This window comes from Galeopterus variegatus, unplaced genomic scaffold, assembly GCF_000696425.1.
Source record: "Galeopterus variegatus unplaced genomic scaffold, G_variegatus-3.0.2 Scaffold689, whole genome shotgun sequence".
Classification (NCBI taxonomy): Eukaryota; Metazoa; Chordata; class Mammalia; order Dermoptera; family Cynocephalidae; genus Galeopterus; species Galeopterus variegatus.
In genome coordinates this window covers 522,593-541,522 of record NW_007726800.1, presented here as the reverse complement: position 1 = coordinate 541,522, position 18,930 = coordinate 522,593, and the positions used below count along the sequence as shown (strand labels likewise).

Sequence of the window (18,930 nt, the reverse complement as noted above, 5' to 3'; positions counted from 1 at the left end):
GTTGCGCGCTCATTTCACCTTCCTTACCAGCTATTACCCAGGGTTCTGAAGAGGTAAACTCCCAGGCAGCATGGTGCAGAGACAGGGCTGCCTGCTGCTCAGAATTCTAGCAGTGTCCAGCCCGTTGGGCCTGGAGGAGGTGGCCCCCCGGTTCCCTCGAACTCTACGAGAACGAAGAAGCAAGGTTAGCGACGGTGATCTTGGTGGCCCGTGTCATGGAAGGGTCTCTGTATGGGACACTGTGCAGTTGGTGGCAGGAAGGGCTAACCATGTGTGCACTGGCCCCTGGGGGTCTGGCTGCAAAACATGATCCACAGGTCATTGCCAAGGTCCCTGCAGAAAGGACCACACTTTTTGGTGTCATGTAGTATCAACTGTTTCACTTTCAGAGTCTAATCATGCTCGTAATTATGAAGCACTGGTATATCAATTGAAGTGTAAGAATATCACTGTCAAGTGTGATTTTCTGCTGTTTTAATATTACAAGATTAGATTATATGATGTTCAAACAAAAATTTTGGAGTGGGTACATTCCCTTTTGTGAATCTTAATCAAAACACCAAATGTACTTCAAATAACACTGAGATTTTCTTTTTTTTTTTTTTTTTTTTTTTAAATAAAGAAAACAAAATTTGTTACTTACAGTTTCTGAGGCTAGGAAGTCCAAAGTCCAGGGAACACAGTTGGTGAAGGTGTTGGAGGTGGTGACAGTGATGGCAGGGTATCACATTGTGAAAATAGCAGAGCAGAGAGACCAGCAAAGAACCCTAACTTGGACTCTTAAACTCACTGGACATTGAAGCTCCAGGGGATTCTAGGAACTGATCTGATGATACTCCTATGAGGCTTGACAGCTTCATTTTGTCTAAGTTGAGTGTAAAGTTGAGTTCTACCATGTTCCACCTGTCCTTAGGCTGGTCCGTGGGCCTGGCACTCAGGCATCCCTACACCCTCCGGGGCTACCTCTTCACACACCATGGTTCTCTTATCTTGATGCCTTATTTTCTGGCATTCCTGGCATTTGTCAACTGTGTGTACTGGCCGTCTTCTGTTATGCTGTTAACAAGCAGGCTTTGGGAGAAGACAGGCTCTGCCAACCGCCTTAATGTTGGGGACACAAGGCACTTATACCCTGGTGAGGACACAGGCTCAGGACAGAGTGGGAGCAAAGGAGTGCACTAGGGCTGCCCTCCCTTCTGCACCTGGCTGCGACAGCCAGCCTCGGCTGATGCAGAAGTCAGCAGGAACAGTTGATGGCAGAGGGCATTTGTATGGAGAAAACTTAAAAACTGGCAAGTTATTCCTTTTCCCTTGGCAAAGTAAAATGATCCCTCTAAGGAACTGAGGCTTTTCCAGAACCCTGTTGCTAGTTCTCTGCTTAAACCAACCTTCCAGTGTGGTTAGGAGAACAAACTAATATAAGTCAAGATTAGTAGTCAGCATTTTTATAGGTCTGCAGACTTTTTTTTTTTTTTCCTTTTTGTCTTTTTTCGTGTCCGGCAACGGATCGCAACCCTCAGTGTTGCGCCCGTACCAGACCGGGACCGGCAACGGGATCGCAACCCTCGGTGTTGCTCCCACACCTCGCTCAGCCAGTGAGCGGGAACCGGTCTGTATGTGGGATCCGAACCCTCGGCGGGAGCACCACCACACTCCCAAGCGGCGCACTGTAGCAGTGCGCCACCGGGCCGGCCTAGGTCTGCAGACTTTTATGAGTATCTTTGAAAAGCTCTCACATCATCCTTCTAAGCATCTCATGTTTCTTTCAGTGTTAAAACTTAAGCTGACCAGGTCCTATTAAACAATTTATTTTGATAATGTCACCAGCCTGAAATTGCTTCTCTTTTCCAAAATAGACTTCTAGGAATTAAAAAAAAAAAAAAAAAAAAAAAAGGCAGCAGTCTTTAGAATGCTTTTATATATAGCACTTTTAGTCAAATAAGGAAGTTTTAAGATATGAGTGGTTTCATCCAGTTGTTTCCATCAGTGAATGCTATTGATAGTACATCTTAGTTCTTTTTTGCACCATTGAAAACTGATCCTCCTGGCTGGTGTTATTCTTTTTTGTCTCCATGATGAACCTGGACTCCAGCATAAGTAGATAATTGTATGTTGTTGACTTTTACCTGGATACAGAACCAGGAGAATAGCATTCTGAAGACTGACTCCTTCCCTTCTGGGAGGAAATTGGAGACCAATTATTATCCTAATACAAGACTAGAGAAAAGGCACATTCTATAGATTTGTCAATACTTTGTGGTTACTGGATCTCAATATATTCAGCCTTTATCCCTTCTTCCAGTTATGCTTCCAAGAAATGGCTAAAAAGGACCTTCTAAATTTCTTTTTCTAGTGAGCCAAGAAAAGCATATTATATTTCTCATTTATTAGGTACAGAAATTGTTACTTTATAGTGATTCCTCAATTACATGTGCGTAAGAGGTTGATTGTGTAGTTAATCCTTGTTCTTGTTCCCGTAAACTGGATTTTGGCAGAAGAGTTGGTACATGTGAGAAAGCTCACCCTTTTCAGTTTCAGAAGAGGAACTACTGATAGCATAGTGGGGTCTCATGTTGGGAAGTTGTCTTGTATGCACTGAGTTTTGCTTTTCCTTACAAACGTTGTTTGGTCCTGAGTCCTCTAGTATGCTCGGTGCCTGCGATTCTCACTAAGCCCTTCTGTCACTGAAACCATTCTAAGTCACAAGGACTAATGAATCATTCCAGACTGCCTACCCTGGGCTGGGCACTATGCCAGGTACTTGGACACATTTTTCCTATTCCTGCCACTTCATCTACTCTCACCCAGACTCCAGCTCCCACCCACGTGAGAGGCAGCATGAGGTGACGTGTTCTGAACAGGGGTCCATGTGCCAGAAGTGGACTTGAGGTTGAATCTGAGCTTTGTGTCTTAACCAGCCTAGGACCACTGCTTGAGCAGGTTATTTAGCTTCTCCGAACCTCTGGGTTTTTTGTCTCATACTGACTTTCTAGGGTTAGACAGAGTGAAATTAAAATACTGTACACAAAGTGTCTGGCACATAGTATGTGTCCAAAAATATCTCTTCTTAAGGTACAAGAAGTGCACAGACTGTGCTGTGTCCACCATTGACTGTAGGGTGCACTGGCCCAAGGGAGAGGCTCTGATACCTTGCTTTCTCTTCACGAAGCTCTCCAAATGACTGGACTGCAAAGAAGAACCAATGGGGTCAAACATGCAGTATGGCAGTGTGTTTCAATGAAGAAATCCACTTCAATTTTGAAGTGCCACTCTAGTCTACAGTTAATGTGTGACCATTTTTTAGGACAAAGACAGTCCTACAACTACCAAACAAACTTTTATGAGTTAATATTTTAATGTTAACTTTCCATTGAAGTATGACATACATATCAAAACATATAAAATGTAAATGTATTGCTCAATGAATTTTGCAAAGTGCACATACTTGTGTCACTACCATTAAAGCAAAGAAATAGACTAGCCCAAGGGTACCCATATCCTTAACTTCTGTCCACATGGATTAGTTTTGCGTGGTTTTGAACTTGACGTAAATGGAATCATACAGCATATACCCGTTTGTGTCTGGCTTCTTCCATTCAGTGTTCCATGAGATTCATCCGTGTTGCTTTGTATCAAGAGTTTATGCCCGCTTTATTGCTGTACAGAATTTATCCATGCTACAGTTGCTGTAACGCTCAGCTGTTTCCAGGGTGGCTGGATTTCTAATGAAATCGGCATCTTCTACACATCCCCTGCTGCATACTTTCTCATTGCTGCCAAGTATTTGCTTAGAAGTGGCATTGCCAAGTCATAGGGTATTATTTCAGCTTTCATAGGTATGGCCAGTTTCCAGAGTGCTTTTTACCAGTTTACACTGCCACCTTAGTATATGAAAGTATATGAGTTTATTTTGCCCAAAAAATGCACTGAAATTTACTATTTCTCAAATTTCCATCTCTATCTCCTTAAAATAGCTCTGTTATTCAGCACTGTGAAGCAAAATCACTAGTGGTCACCACTAGATGATAAAACTGTGGAAAATAGTGTCTCCAAGTTTTCTCAGCAGATTTCAGTCCTGGGCGATGTTTACAGATAACACAGAAGAGCAATTTCCCCAGCTTAAAGAATGGCCTCTACGCCTGTCCTTTTCACATGTAAAGAAACTCAGGGTCTTGCTCAGCTCCCTTATCATTAGAATTTTCTGCTTCTATAATTTGGGTGTGGACCTTACTTCTGCCTGTCTGTCTTGGTTACAAAACAGGGAGGATTTCTGAGGAAAAAAACTGTCTGCACTGGTAAAAACAGAAGTTTCTTTGTTTTCGTTTGAGTGCAAATGCTACGTTAGCTTTTCTGTTATGGGATCTGGGGAAGCTTTAATTTATTCTCTTTGATACAAGTCATTAAGTTTCCCCTTGGTAGTTTAAGTTGTATGTGCTGAGTAAATACATATGTTTGTCAGAGTTTAAAGGTCAGACGTCGCTCAGGAGGCCAGTCCTTTGTCTGGCCACAGAGTGAGTATTGTGAGCTGCTGAAACACTACCTTTGTGCCTCTCCTCCCTTCCTGTGACCGCAGGCCGACTTCTGTGGTCGTCCATATGTTAGATTTCTCCATTGTAGATCAAAGGTAGGTAAACACTCAGCTCTACTGGGTAGTTTCTAACTGCACTGCTTTTGGGAGTTAGCATCAAGTTTACATCAGGGTATTTAGGGTATTCTCACAGGATAGCTCCGCTTGGGCTGACTTTATGTGGAACAAGGATGTTTTATAGAGCTAAACTTGAACCAGCAATCTCTCTCGCAGGTTTCAGAAAAAAGTTGAGGTCATAGAATTTTCTCAATTCTAAGGTGTGCCTGCATAAAATGTCTTAAGCCTCTTGGCACTTTGCTGCATGCAATTCTAATTTAGATGATATGAGAGTTGGTATAAACCTTTACAGCACTTGTTTATGTTTTTCATGATGTTCCACAAAAGCGCCTGGCACTGTACTGTTTGAATGAGTTTGAGATTGTGGGTCCATAAGGGGAGGCAGCAGTTCCAGGAAACTGTGATGGTGGCAGCCACTATATCGTGAGGGCTCTCTGTGCCAGGCACTGTGTCGGTCCCTAAATGACCTTCCAGCTGCATCACAGCCCTGATGCTGAGTCGGGACATAGCTGTCCTTTCCCACACAGCCTGGCGCTCTGCTTGCTGTTGCCAATGTAGAAAGGTTGGTGATTTCTCCTCCTTGTTTTGTTTTTTATCTCGAAGGCCAGCAGATAGCCTGAGGAGTTGTGATGGCAGTATTGGGGTGATGCCCAATGGCAGGTTACAGAATCCAATTGACCTCTTTTGAGGGGGATTCACCCTCCTGTGCCAACCTCATAACACTGATTTTTCTAAGGTTGGCAAGGGGATTTCTTTATGGACTGTCCAAAATAGGTGTTTGCATATTTACATTTGTGATTTTTCGGTACATCTTGATGAGCAGGTTTTGAGTTCTTAAGGGAATGATGTACAGATTCTTACTGACATAAAAGCAATATTCAGCTTTCATGTACCTGATTGCATTTCTGTACTAGTATTTGGCATGCTCTAAGTCCTCAAGCTAGGGGTAGCAAATAGATCTTATCTCACCTATCAACTCCAGTCAATTGGTAGACATTTTCTGGTGCTCTTCAAAATTTTGAAGTTGTATCCTGGCTTTCAGAAAGGGAAAGAAATGCTGGGATCAATGAGCTATGTCTGCCATGGGTGTGGGTGGGAAAGGGGAACAGGGTTACCACATATTCCCTTCATGGCTTCTGATCTATCAAAGTTGGCCCAGCACCATGGACCTGGCATTAAACAAGAATGACCTCAGGCTCTCTGGCTTTTCTATAGTTCATGTCCTGAGATGCTTTGAGTCCTGAGAGGCAGTTTAGTATGGCAAATGAGAGCTTGGGTTTAAGTCCCAGCTCCACCACTTCACCAGCTGTGAGACTATAGGTCAAACACCTGCTAATGACTGACCTTGAAACTCTTGACAACCGTGTACTTACTCAGTAATTAGAATTAAACTACCAAAGGAGCAGTTTGATCACTTATATCAAGGGAAAAAATAAAAGTGTCTTTGGATCCCATAATAGAAAAGCTTTGTGCCTCAGTTTCCTTAGGTATAAAACAGAGTCATAATAGGAGCTACCTCGTATGGTTGCTGTGAGGATGTTAATACATGTCAGGTGCTTGGTACATGACAGCCATCGTTTTCACCGTTGTCCAGCTTCATCTGCTATGACCTGCTGCTGCTCTTCTGGTAGCGACCATGTGTCACTCCTGGGCTGCCTTTCCCACTGCCTAGTTTCCACTTTAGTAAGAAAAATTTGTTTTCTTTTATGGAGTACTTCCTATATGTCAGGCACAGTTCTAAGCCCTTTATATGTATCATTAAACCTTTCAAAAACTCTTTGGGGGGGTAATGTTATCATACCCGTTTCATAAATGACAAGGTACAGAGCACTTAAGTGACTTGCTTCAGGACACACGGTAAGTAGCAAAATCAGGGTTTAAACTCAGTTGTCGCCTTGATATCTCAGAATTTTCTCCTGGCCCAAATGTTCCTTTGGTCAGGACCCCTCCTTGTATTCATCTGCCCTCTCTCAGCACTGCTGATTTAGATCATTATTGTAAAGATATTTCCGGTAGGGCTTTTAAAAGAAATGTCCAGGCCAAAGATTTCCAGGTGGTTTCCACAATGGGTTACATGATCAGAAAGCTCTTTTCAGGGCTGGCCCGGTGGCGCACTGCTGTAGTGCACCGCTTGGGAAGCGCGGCGGCGCTCCCGCCGAGGGTTCGGATCCCACATACAGACCGGTTCCCGCTCACTGGCTGAGCGAGGCTCGGGAGCAACGCCGAGGGCTGCGATCCCGTTGCCGGTCCCGGTCCGGTACGGGGGCGACACTGAGGGTTGCGATCCGTTGCCGGACACGGAAAAAGACAAAAAAAAAAAAAAAAAAGAAAGCTCTTTTCATCGTTTTATGGATAATAACATGAGGTATAGTATAGTCATTATTCAGCAATATTTTTTTTTTTTTGAAAGGGAAACATGAGTTTATTTGACTGCATGCACACCATTGGAAGGTCAGGTTCTAGGCACTGAACAAATTAAATCGTGCCAATAACAAGACTGGCCTTAACAGCATGGAAGACTGGGCATCTGGGGAGGGCGGTCAGCCAGGAGGCACCTCCATTCTCCTCCAGATTTGCTGGCCTGATAGTGGCTCTCAACGCAAATGACAGCACCTTAATAAATTATCCTTCCACAGAACCCTATGGACCCAAACGTTGCTCCCAGATGAGCCACACAGCCAGATATTTCAGGAGTGTCTGGGGACACTTAATAGTCAAGGGTTCCTGCCCACCTGGCCTCTTGATCCCGCACCAGTTCCCTCCGTCCCTCCTCCTCCCTTCCTCTCCCATTGTAGGAACAGCCCTTTTCCCAGCATCTCTTCTGCTGACATGCTGGCACCAGAGGAAGCTTCTCCATTCTTCTTCCCAGCATCCTATTCCAGAAAACAACACACCGCCTGTGCTCAGAGGTTCACTGGGGCTTTCTTCTGAGAGTGCAGGAGACGTCTGGCAGGCTCACATTGATTTCCCTTCTGTGAGAATTCCCTCCACCTCTCACTGCTTAAGTAGGATGCACACAGAGAAACCTCCAGGCAAAGCGATGAAGGTGCTGAGACTCAAAAGTAGGGCTGGCAGGCACTGAAATGTAAGGGCCAAAGTGAAGATGGCAGGCACACCATCTGCAACAGACACATGGTGTCCTCAAAGCTGAGCCATGTTCGTGTTCCTGGAGCTGTCCTGGGTATCACCCTCACTCAGACTTTCCTGAAATCCTATTTTTCTTTCAACCTTATGAAATAGTTTAGAGGAACTCCAGTAAGTTTCTTTAAAAAAAAAAAACTGCATGTGTATTTTATGGTAGTGATCATTATGGTTGTTATTATTGTTATTAATTTGCATAGGCTGGTTAGAGCTGGTTTCAGTTGTGGGTAAAAGAACCTCTCCCAGTACTGCTAGTTGCATAACCAATGGGCAAGGAGTCACTAGGCTCATCTGGAAAGGGTACACAGTATGTCACCTGAGTGACACACACGAACATCGACTGAGCACTTTCCCGCAGCAGACTTTTCCACTTAGACCTTATGGGGCAAGCCCATTCCAACTCTTCATTGCAGGCTTTGAGAAGTGAAAATCAAAACAAAATGTAGGTCAAACGTAATCAAACTTAAAAGGTAAACAATAAACTGGAAAAGAGAAACTTGCCACATATCTGATGCTCAAAGACATCCTTGATCTATCAAAATAAGCAAAGATAAAAATCCCAAAAGGAAAAAGATATACACACAGCTGGTTAACATGTGAAAAAAATCTGCTGACAAAGAAAAGCAAAGTCAAATGGCAGATCCCCTCAACTACCAACTGGGAAAAATTAATCAAAATGATAGAGCCCATTGTTGGTGCAAATTTGAAGATGTCTTCTCCTGCCCACTGCTGGCAGGAATGTTAAGTAGTACAATAAACCCTTTCTGGAGCTTATTTTAAAATATCCATCAAAATGTTTGTATCTTTTTTTTTTTTCTTTTGGGCTGGACTCAGAATAAAATGCTCGTATCTTTTGACCTAGCAATTCCAATGCTATAGCTTTTATCAGGGAAATAATCAGAGCTATGTAGAAAGAGAGGCACATATTTCATTGCATTTTTATACGGTGAGTGGGAGATTTTAAAAAAAAAAAATTTGCTTCTTGGAATAAAGGGCAGTATCCCAGTGATATATATTAACATTCACTGAGCAATTTCCATATGCCAGTCACTTTTCTAAGAGTTTTACACATATGAACTCATTCCTGGAGGCACTCACAATCCAGCTGGGGACTGATGGGGCAGCTACATGGCATGATGAGAGAACAGAGCTGCAATGGGCTGGCCTTGAGGTTGCAAGTAACAGAAAACTCAAAGTAACATTAGTTTAAAAAAAAAATTTTAAAAACCTGTGACATCTCAGCAATGGAAAATAATGATAGCTAAGATTTATTGACAACTTTCTATGGGCTAGGCACTGTTCTAAGCACTTTTCATGTATTAATACTTTTTATCTTTATCCAATCCTGCGTACTGTTCTTAACCTCATTTTGCAAGTGAAGAAACTAAGGCAAAAGAGAGGATAAAGGCTTGCCCAAGGTTGAAAAAATCCAGTCATGGCAGAAACAGTAATACAGACAGCCAGGCAGCTGGCTCCAGAGTTCATGTTCTTAACTGAGTTAACCAGGGCGTGGCTGGATCCAGGAGATGGGACAATGCTACTGAGATCTCTTAGCTTGCCGCTCAGAGCTTCCTCCCTAGGAGGGCTCCCTCAAGTGTTTCCAGAATGACAGCCCATGCACACTTCGACCTCACAGCTCACCGCACCAAAGCAACAGAGAGGGACTTCCCAATGACCTCAGCCTAATTCCCAGGGACTAAGAGGTCTGGTTTGGATCATGTGCTGTCCCTTAGAGCAGGGTCAGCCTCCTGAGAACAGAGCAGGACCACTACAGAAAGGAGGAAAAGTGGCTTCTCAGAGGAAGGGATGCTGGGTGGATGCATGTATGTCCCTAACGAAGCCATTAGCTGTGATCAAGGACCAAGGTAAAAATGAGTAATGGAGTTCTTGCTATGTGCCCGGTGTTTACAAGGCACTGGGTAGCTCGAAGTCACCCCCCCCACCCCAATCAGCTGGGGTGACATGGATTTCCTCCCCAATCAATTGGGGTGAGCACAGGCAAAAGGAAAATTTCAATAAAGCTTGATAATTCCTGGAAGAGAGACACGAACTACCTTTTGTTCATGGACAAGGTAACAGTGATCAAGAGGTAAGCAGGTGCCAGATCCTGAAGGCCTGGCAAGCCCAATTAAGGAGAATGCTCACTACCACTGCTTGAATGCATATGCCAGACCACTAGGCTAAGCAATCTGTATACATCTGTCTTCACTCTGGTACCCACTGTTTCACAGATGAGGAAACTGATACTCAGAACAATGAAATCACTTGCCCAAGGACCCACAGCAACAGAGCCAAGATTCCACAGTCTATGAGCATCTTGGCCTTAACCATGTTGCTAAGGGGAGGCCAACAAAGGTCACAATCCAATTGATTTTTCCCAAGTAATCCACAATGAAAATAAAATTTCCTCATTGGTAGCGATCTGATATCATTTATAATTAAGGTGCCATAGTACAAACACTGACAAACTTATTTAATGGAACTCAGCAATGAAGATTTGGTCATTAATTATTGGTTTTTTTCCAGTCTGCTTTTAAGTATCATCAATGTGGTGTGCAAGTAGTGCCACTTAAAATATCGGGAAAAAAGAAAGCTGGAAGGATTTCAGGTCCAAATACAAAGGCCCTGAAACCACCAAAGGGGAAACCTGATCTGACCTGAACATACCATGCATGGAAACGCTGGAATCACTTTGATGCTCTTGGGAATATTCAGTTACAAGGGAGACCCCGCACTGACCCTTTTTCGAGGAGACAATCAACAGAGGCCTGTATTTGATGGGACGAATTCAATTCCTGTTAACAAGGCTTCTAACCTTGTACAAGAGAAAGAAGAAGGGAGGGCAAAGACCTCAGCTGGCTTTGAAAAGATGAATCCCAGTTCTTAAGGAGTCTGGAAAGAAAAGAAAAAAAACAAAAAAACCCAAAAATAAACCAAACAGGAAAAAGGAGGTATTGTTTAGAAAGGCCATATGATTTGCTCAGCAGTTAGATCCTTTGCTCCAAAGGGTGCAGAAAGGCTGAAGAAATGACACGTCAGTAGAAACCTGACGCTCTTTTTTTGAATATTTCTTATTACATTCTTTTTACAAATAAATGCCTATGAACTAATTCAAATTTTACTTCCTATGTGGCTTTCTGGGCTACCCATCCCTGTATTTGACCCCCCAACCACCCTCCCTTCTCACATACCACAGCAGAATAAACTGCTCTTTATTCGGTATTCCCATAAGCCCAGGTACAGTACTGTGTGTACAATACTGTACCATTGGAGTCATCTCCTCCACTAGATTCTTGCTTACCTCTGTCCTCACCATTTGACCACACGTAGCTGCTCAGAATGTTTGTTGGCTGAATAAATGAAATGCTTCTGTACATGCATAAATACTGCACTATCTTGTAGTTGTCTCTATGGTCAGCTTTGGACAAGGAGCCCTCAGGGGGAAGGCCAATGTCTTACTCGTCCCTATCTCTCCTGCCTGGCATGGTGCCTAACTGTTCCCAGCAAACAGTAGGTGCTCAGTAAACGTTAGAATGGTTAAGCACAAAATTTCTCAGCACATGACTGAGCAGGAAAGGGGTGGGAGAGTGAAACACGGGATTACAGAGGAAGAAAAAGTGAACGTGTGTGACACATGGTTTATTGGTATTGGGGTGGGAATCGAAATTGAGTACCTATGGTCCCGGCTGGGACAATTTTTCACAAGTGGGGAGAAGGGGCTCACATGAACCACACAAGGGTGCACCTCAGTTAAACCCCACAGTGAATCTAGAGGCAGGTGTACCCCCTGCTGAGCAGAAGAGGAAGCAGGCCCAGGGCCCTGAGTGGCCAGAGACAGGCCCCGGCGCCCGGTCCAGTGGGCCTTTCTGAAGTGGACCCCAGAATGTAAATTTCTTATCCCCCCCCCCCCATTTTAACTTTGCAGTTAAAATGTGCTTGCTTGTAAGGGACGCCTAAGAGTATGTTAAGAGTTAACAGTTGACTGTTTTCTGTAACTCTGTGGTTAGAGCGTGCCAGCCTGGCCTGTGTGTGTGAGAAGCTCTACAGTGACTCCGTGGTCAGAGCCTGCCAGCCTGGCCTGTGTGTGTGAGAAGCTCTACAGTGACTCTGTGGTTAGAGCCTGCCAGCCTGGCCTGGGTGTGTGAGACGCTGGCAGGCTCCGTTTGCAGGAAGCCCCTTAACCACATTTCCTGCCATTGTAACAAGCCCCTTACCCAGTGAAGCCCCTCACCTGTTTGATGAAGCCCCCAGCTTGGGTAACTCTCCCTGGAGACAGAGCCAACAGAAAAGCTTGCATGCTTACTCAAGAAAGGTATATAACCCCAGCTCTCCTTGCATTTGGGGCCCAGGAATTTGGAACGGGACCACTAGCATAAAAAATCATCTGACTTCCCCATCTCTCTGACTGTCTGCGTTTCCTTGGTTGCCTTTTCCGTAATATTTCCTCCTCCTGCGGCTGCCTTCAACTCTTCCAAGTCTAGCTGCGCAACTCCTGAAAAGGAGGAGAAGGAAAGCAGCTGGGGCTAAGGCGAGGGCTGGTCGGAAGGCATCTCCTGCGCTTAGGCCCCAGGGAAGCGTCCCGCGTCCCGGGGCATCCGCAAGCTTGGTCCTTCTCGGCTTCCGTAGGTCAGAAAAACATGGGAAACTTCCGACGAGGAAAGATCAGCATTCTAAACTTCGAATCAAGCCTGTGGATTTAAGTGCGGAACGCACGACGTCAGCTCCACACTCGCTTCTCACCAGCCGAAGCCGCGAAGGCGACTTAGTCTCCACCTCCGACGGCAGAAGACACGGCCCTCGGAGCCGACGCCGGAAGTGCCGTGACGTCACTTCCGCCGCGTTGGGGGCGGTGCCAAGATGGACGCTTCGGAGGCTCGGGAGCGGCTCCGGCGGCGGTACCTGGTCCCGCTGGACGCCGAGGCCCCGCTGGATGGCGAGCGCGACGCCGAGCCGGGTGAGGCGCCCTCCGAGCCGCGCGCCGAGGTTCCCGGAGGCGAAGCGCCCGAGCACGGCCGGCCTCCCGGGCCTCCCGCAGCCCCGGTCCGTTCCGGAGGGACCGGGTTTCGTTTTTCCAGGCTTACCAAATAGTTCTGCACCTCCGGGTTGTTAATGTCATGAAAGGTTAGAGATCGGGCCTCCCTGTGCATCTTCATCTCAGCTGCGCTTCAGGATTCCCCGGAGAGCCGGTTTAACACCTGTTTGGAAAGATCCACTAAAATTTAAAAATTACCTAACTGTTCTAAATCTTAATAATTTACCGAAGAAACATACTTGTACCGATACACAAAGAAGTGTGTGCATTAGTGTTTCACCTCAGCATTGATTGTGATAGCGAATGGCCAGGAGTATCCAAGAGCCCGTCAGCAGAAAGCTGGTTCAATAAATTTGGACCTGTCTGTACGTGGCACAACAGGCACTTCTATGTACCCATGGGGGTGACTTTCAGAGCGAGGCACAGCACAATGTGTGGTATGCAGCTGCTTGGGTACAAAACAGATAAACTAATGTGTGTTCATCTGTAGGTGCATCGAAACCAATAACGGTGGTTACTTCTGGACAGGGTTAAGGATGGTAGACAGATTTCATTTTGGATCTTTTTGTCCTGTATGTTGTAAACTATGTCCAATTTGTTATTATTTCAAAATAAAAACATCATGCCCATGCATTATGATTTATACATTTTGAGGGTATCTCCCCAAATCTGTAGAAAGTTCCCCAGCGTTTCTGGTCAGCTAAAGACTCAGAATCTCACATGTGGACCAGTGGTTTTCATGTGGATTTAGAGAGAGAGCATGTCAGAATCACCGGGAACATGTTAGAAAGCAGCATCTGACCCAGCCCCCAGCCACCTATTCTTTTAGATCAGGTCTCAGATGGAAGAACTGACTTGTCTATCACCTGTCTAGACCAGTGTTGTGGTGGGACTAGAGCTCTGGTGTGCCCTTTCTACTTTGAGCTGCCTCAAAAGGTTGCGTTTGTTAAAAATAATTAAAATATTTAGTTATAAAAAGTATTCTTGGAAGATCACAAGTTCATTTCGTGTCCTAATGTTTGCCTTTGGCATTTTTTTTTTTTTCTTATTTTAGGTGTGTGTTTATATACACATTTTTCTTAATTAACAGGTCTAATTACTTTCCTAGAGGGAATGTGAAACATATTAAAATTCTTACACTTCCAGATGGCATCTTATTTTTCGAAAGACTGAAAATGTGAATTTGATTTCAAAATTCATTTAGAGGAAATCAGTTGACTATGTTGAATGTATTTTATAGTGGGCTCCTATTAATTATTTCTCCAAATATAAATCTATCTTGATGGTTTTACAGGATTCATTGCTAAAATGGGAGCGACTGGTTTTTAAAAGCTGTAGGAGGTGATTTTATTTGGTTTAAAATAGGCATAATTTTTCCTCATAAAATTATGGTAACTTAGTAAGTTGAAATCTCTCTTATTTGCAGAAACCTCTAGAGCTGTTGAAAAAAAGGAAAAACCACTTCCAAGACTTAACATCCATTCTGGATTCTGGATTTTGGCATCCATTGCTGTGACCTATTATGTTGATTTCTTTAAAACCCTTAAAGAAAACTTTCATACTAGTAGGTAAGAAAACTTTATTGCTTCATTAAGTTAAACACCCTTGTTTTATTTTTATGTTATATTTTGTCATTTGAATTCTTTAAACACTTAGTAAGCCTCTACACTCTGCCAGGCACCGTGTTGGAGGTGCTGGTGATACAAAAATGAATAAGAGATATTGGTGACTACAGCACGGTGACTGTAATTAATAATACTCCATTGTATACTTGAAATTTGCTAAGAGAGTGGATCTTCAGTGGCTTCATCACACACGCATGCGTGCACACACACAATGCTAACTGTGAGGTGATGGAGGTGTTAACTTACTTGGTGATGGTGATCATTTCACAGTATGTACGTACGTGAAATCATCATATTATACACCTTGAATATACAGTATACAATCTAATTTTGTCAATTATACCTCAATAAAGCTGGAAAAAATAAGGTGAATAAGAGAGTGTGTACTCTGGGCATGCACAGCAGAGTAGGTGAAAACTGAAAACAGGAAATTATGTCAGTGTGCTTTTTCAGCACAAATATTTTATAGGATGAGGAAGATAGCGAATTTAAGAAGGACCTAGTGCATTTGGAAAAATATGAAGGGAGGAAGACTCTGAAGGTCTTCATGAAGACATAGTACAGGAGCACTGGGAAGAGGAAGTGAGGACTGTGGAGGGTGAGAATTGGGTCTCAGGGTTTGTTTCAGAGAGTAGTTACAGCTGACAAGGTAACGACAGGTGTGACTGGATTAGATGAAACAAAGGTCACCAGTGGGAAGAGTCAGAAGCTTTGTGGCCAGGCCAGATGTCAAATAGTTCTTCATTTAGAGGACCTTAGATCCCTCAATGTAATCTCAAGAGCTGATGTGCAGGAGAAGCTTAGGAGTCATATCCCAGGGTCCTCACAGAACACTGGAGAGTGATGTGGAGGCCTCCAGATAACGGACAAAAGGGAGAGATGTTGGTGAGTGTCAGAGCTGGCCTTGGAGGGCTGGTTTGCTTAGGGCCAAGAGTGATTACTGGAAGTACCAGTGGGGCTAGAAAGATGCAGACAGGACTGTGGACTCAAGGGAGGACATACAGTTTCTCCTCAAGAGGCATTCAGGAGAACACTGACTTCTGGAGGGGGAGACCAAGGAGCTGGAGGGAATAGGCAGCGAGGGGAAAGTAGGAAGAGGAAAGTTTCTTTTAAACCATTGGAGGGAAAAATCTTGTTCCTCTTATTATTTCCATGAGTATGGACTTTCCCCCAAAACTCTCATCTTCCTGTTTTTCCATCTCACTCCTTCCCTGGGGGGTGACATGACTTACCTGATGGAGTTTAAGGTGAACTGGACATATGTAGCTCAGCACCTTCTTTCTCTTGGGAGTCAGCTGCTCGTTGGAACCACGGATTGTGGTCTGTTTTTCCATGCTGTCATCTTATGGGGGCATCCCTGGTAGGCGAAGGTCTCTAGGTTTTCATTGCAACCTGGAACCCAGTGGGTAAGTCTGTCTGTTTCTGGGGTTCAGTATTAGGAAGTGCTTTGTCACTCCTCATCAAAGCCATGTTCTTTCCACAGCTCTGACAGTAATAAAGCAGGTGTTTGATCTTCATCAGCCTGACTCCATCTCTCTTAACTGGTTTAGATGTGGGTTGGGAAAGGAAAGAATGAGAACTTCAAATGCCGCCAATAGCAGCTGCTCCACTTCATGCGAGCCTGAGATGTGTTTGGCTTTAGGTGCCAGTGAAGAATAAGGTGCTTTTCTAGCCCTCCAACAGCTCATTCTAGGCCACAACAGACAAGGTAGCAGGACTCCTGGTGAGTGCTATTTAAGTGTATGAGCAAGATGTTCTGGGAGTAACTAGGAGGGGTACCTGGTTTGGCCCAACCTCAGGAGATAGACCTTTTTGAGGTTTTAGGAGACATGGGAGAATTTCTCTGTTTGTCCTTATATTAGGTGTTCTTGGTAGTTTAACTGTAAAGAAATGGTAGGGTAAGAAATGATCACACATATCAGATGTTTGGGGATGACTGTGGTAGTAAATTGAGTGCCCAGGACCATGCAGCTGTTGTGTGGCAGAGCCAGGACTCAGATGCTGGGACCAGCGCTGTGGAAGATGGAAAGGAGGTAGGAGTCATAGGCCTGTTCTCAAAAAAGTATCATCTTCGAGGGAGAAAGATTTAAGTGTGCACTCAAAGACTGAGGAGTTTGAGTAACATTGGATTCTTGCAAGAGACTCATTAAGCGGGGCGGGGGGGAGTCTGAGCAGCTGTGGAGTGAGACAGGTCCACAAAGGGCAGTGCAGGCCAAGCTCTGCTTTTTGCAAACAGCTTATTCCTCTGATACCTGAGGTAATTTCCTTTTTTCCATTCTCTAGCCTAAATTCAGAAGCTCAAGTCATTAGGGTTCTTTAAGTCTGTACATGGCTGGAAGACTATATGTTTGAAGGTAGGAGAGACAGGTCAGTATTAAAAGCAAAAAATATCATGATGCTCTGGAAATCATTTTGTAAAACCCTTGTGTGTGCATCAGAATCAACTATGGAGTTAAAAAAACAACTAAAACTAAAATCCCAGTTGCTCAGGGCCCAGAATTTTGGAAACTGGGGACAAGGTAGCATCCTTTAGAAAGGTGCAAAGGTGACTCTGTTATGCAGCGAGGGTGGGGGACCACGACCTTCTGTAGCACATTCTGTTCAGGCAGCTTTTATCCTTTCTTTATCCCCTTTGCTGTGTCTGGAGAGGACTCTGCGCAGTGAGTGGAGGGAAGGGTTCTGACGAAGCAAGACCACTGTCACTCGAGCACAGGGCTCCTCAGCCTTTCTTTCATAGCCATTCCCCAAGGAGGCTTTTTTAGACTTTTTTCCACTAATGGTATCCCTACCCTGCGGAATTTTAATACCACAAATAAACCACATGTTTGCTTTTGTACTGCATGTGTCTCTGTGCTTTATACATACAATCAGAGGCAGATTTTTTCCTTCACTTTGGAGGTGATGCTGCCCCTGTGGAGGATGCACACTCCAGCAGAAGTGAGGTCTTTGAAGACCTTTGAAGAGGAACATGGAAATATTTTTATCATAACATCAGTGGAGTAACAATGATGGCTACTGAGTGCTGTGTGAGGAGCACTTCACTAAACACTTTATTTCTGTCGGCTATTCTTTGAGTTACGTGTGGAAATTAAGTATTTCTGAAATACACTGAGGTTAATTAATTTACCCAGTGACAAAGCTGCTCCTGCTGGAGCTGAAATTCAAGCCTGGACAGACAGATTCAAAGGCTGCGCTCTGAACCACTGCACTGTACTGCCTCTGATGATTCTGAGCCCCCAAGTCGTATCATTGTAAAAGGCCCTAATGGAATCTGGAACCCTGCCATTGTTGGCAGTCCACCGGGTGCCTGTGTAACTTCACTGTTGCAGCCATCTCTTCTCCTCTTCTGTGACGTGGATTGCCAGTCTTCTCCCAACAGAGGAGCAAAAGATAATGGGGGTATTGGGTTGAGTTGGGAGAATGGGAAAGGGACTTCGTTCCCCAAATCTGGCCTCCTCCCGTGACCAGCTGGGGCTAGAAGAAGGGGCTGTCAGGTTGCCTCTCACACACAGAGTCAGGTCTTAGGTGGAATTGGACGGGAACAAAAAGATGTTGACCTTGGCGGGAGGATAGGAAATATTTTGAAAGTGGGAGGGTTTCATTTGGAAATCTTTTATGAGAGAATGTGAGTGAACTCTCTTCCAAATTGATTTTCAGTATTCCGTGAGACTTCCTAACTTGTGGGAGTTAATAGTGCCTGCTGAGAATCACCTTTATTATTCCCACACTCAAAACTTCAGAAACAACCAGAAAGCTGCTATCTTTCCTGTGTTTTTAAAGAAAATGAATTGCTGTAACCAGGGTTCGTTCTTGGTTGGTTGGTGTATGAAAGTATGCACGTGTGGATTTAGTCTCACTTCTCAATCCTTTCATGAGTCGCATGTCTCATCCTTTCTTACCCCCATCTGCCTTTAGGATGAGACTTTGGGAAAGCTAGGATTGTGTGATGGTGGGTCCCTGTGAACCCTTTCTCCGGTTCATATTCTCCTTAGACATATATTTTTAGGCTGTTAGTGAAAACTTTAAGGATATCTGCTGATTTGCTAAGCGCTGTCAACCCTTACATTATTTTTTCTCCACAGTTGGTTTCTCTTCGGTGGTGCCTTGTCGCTTGTCAGTTTATCAATTGCGTTTTACTGCATAGTCTATCTGGAATGGTATCGGGGAATTGGAGAGTATGACGTCAAGTACCCAATGCTGATACCTATCACCACCGCTACTTTTATTGCAGCAGGAATTTGGTAAGTTAACTTTGAAATGACTAATAGAAATGGCTAGCACATTTTTTTTGATCAGGTAATGATGTACAGGGTCCAAAATACAGAAGAAGAAAGATATAAGAGAAAATACTCTCCCAGTCATTCCTGTTCTTCTGGTTTCCATTTCATTAGTATCACTTTATTTATGTACCTAGTTATTTAAAACACAAGTGAAATTCCACAATATTCTTTTTTTTTTTTTTTTTTTTTTTTTTTTTTTTTTTTTTT

The 18,930-nt window shown here is 44.1% G+C and overlaps 1 protein-coding gene across 2 annotated transcripts in view; it reads left to right on the top strand.

Annotated features, from left to right (window-relative positions):
• Positions 1-12,632: 12,632 nt before the first annotated feature.
• TMEM128 (transmembrane protein 128) overlaps positions 12,633-18,930 on the top strand; it is an 11,627-nt gene continuing 5,329 nt past the window's right edge. For both annotated transcript variants that reach the window (XM_008571478.1, XM_008571477.1), the window contains exons 1-3: positions 12,633-12,740; positions 14,245-14,386; positions 18,526-18,684. In XM_008571478.1, the coding sequence (XP_008569700.1) occupies positions 12,644-12,740; positions 14,245-14,386; positions 18,526-18,684 (398 nt within the window). In that variant the 5' untranslated portion in view covers positions 12,633-12,643. The remainder of the gene's footprint in view (positions 12,741-14,244; positions 14,387-18,525; positions 18,685-18,930) is intronic.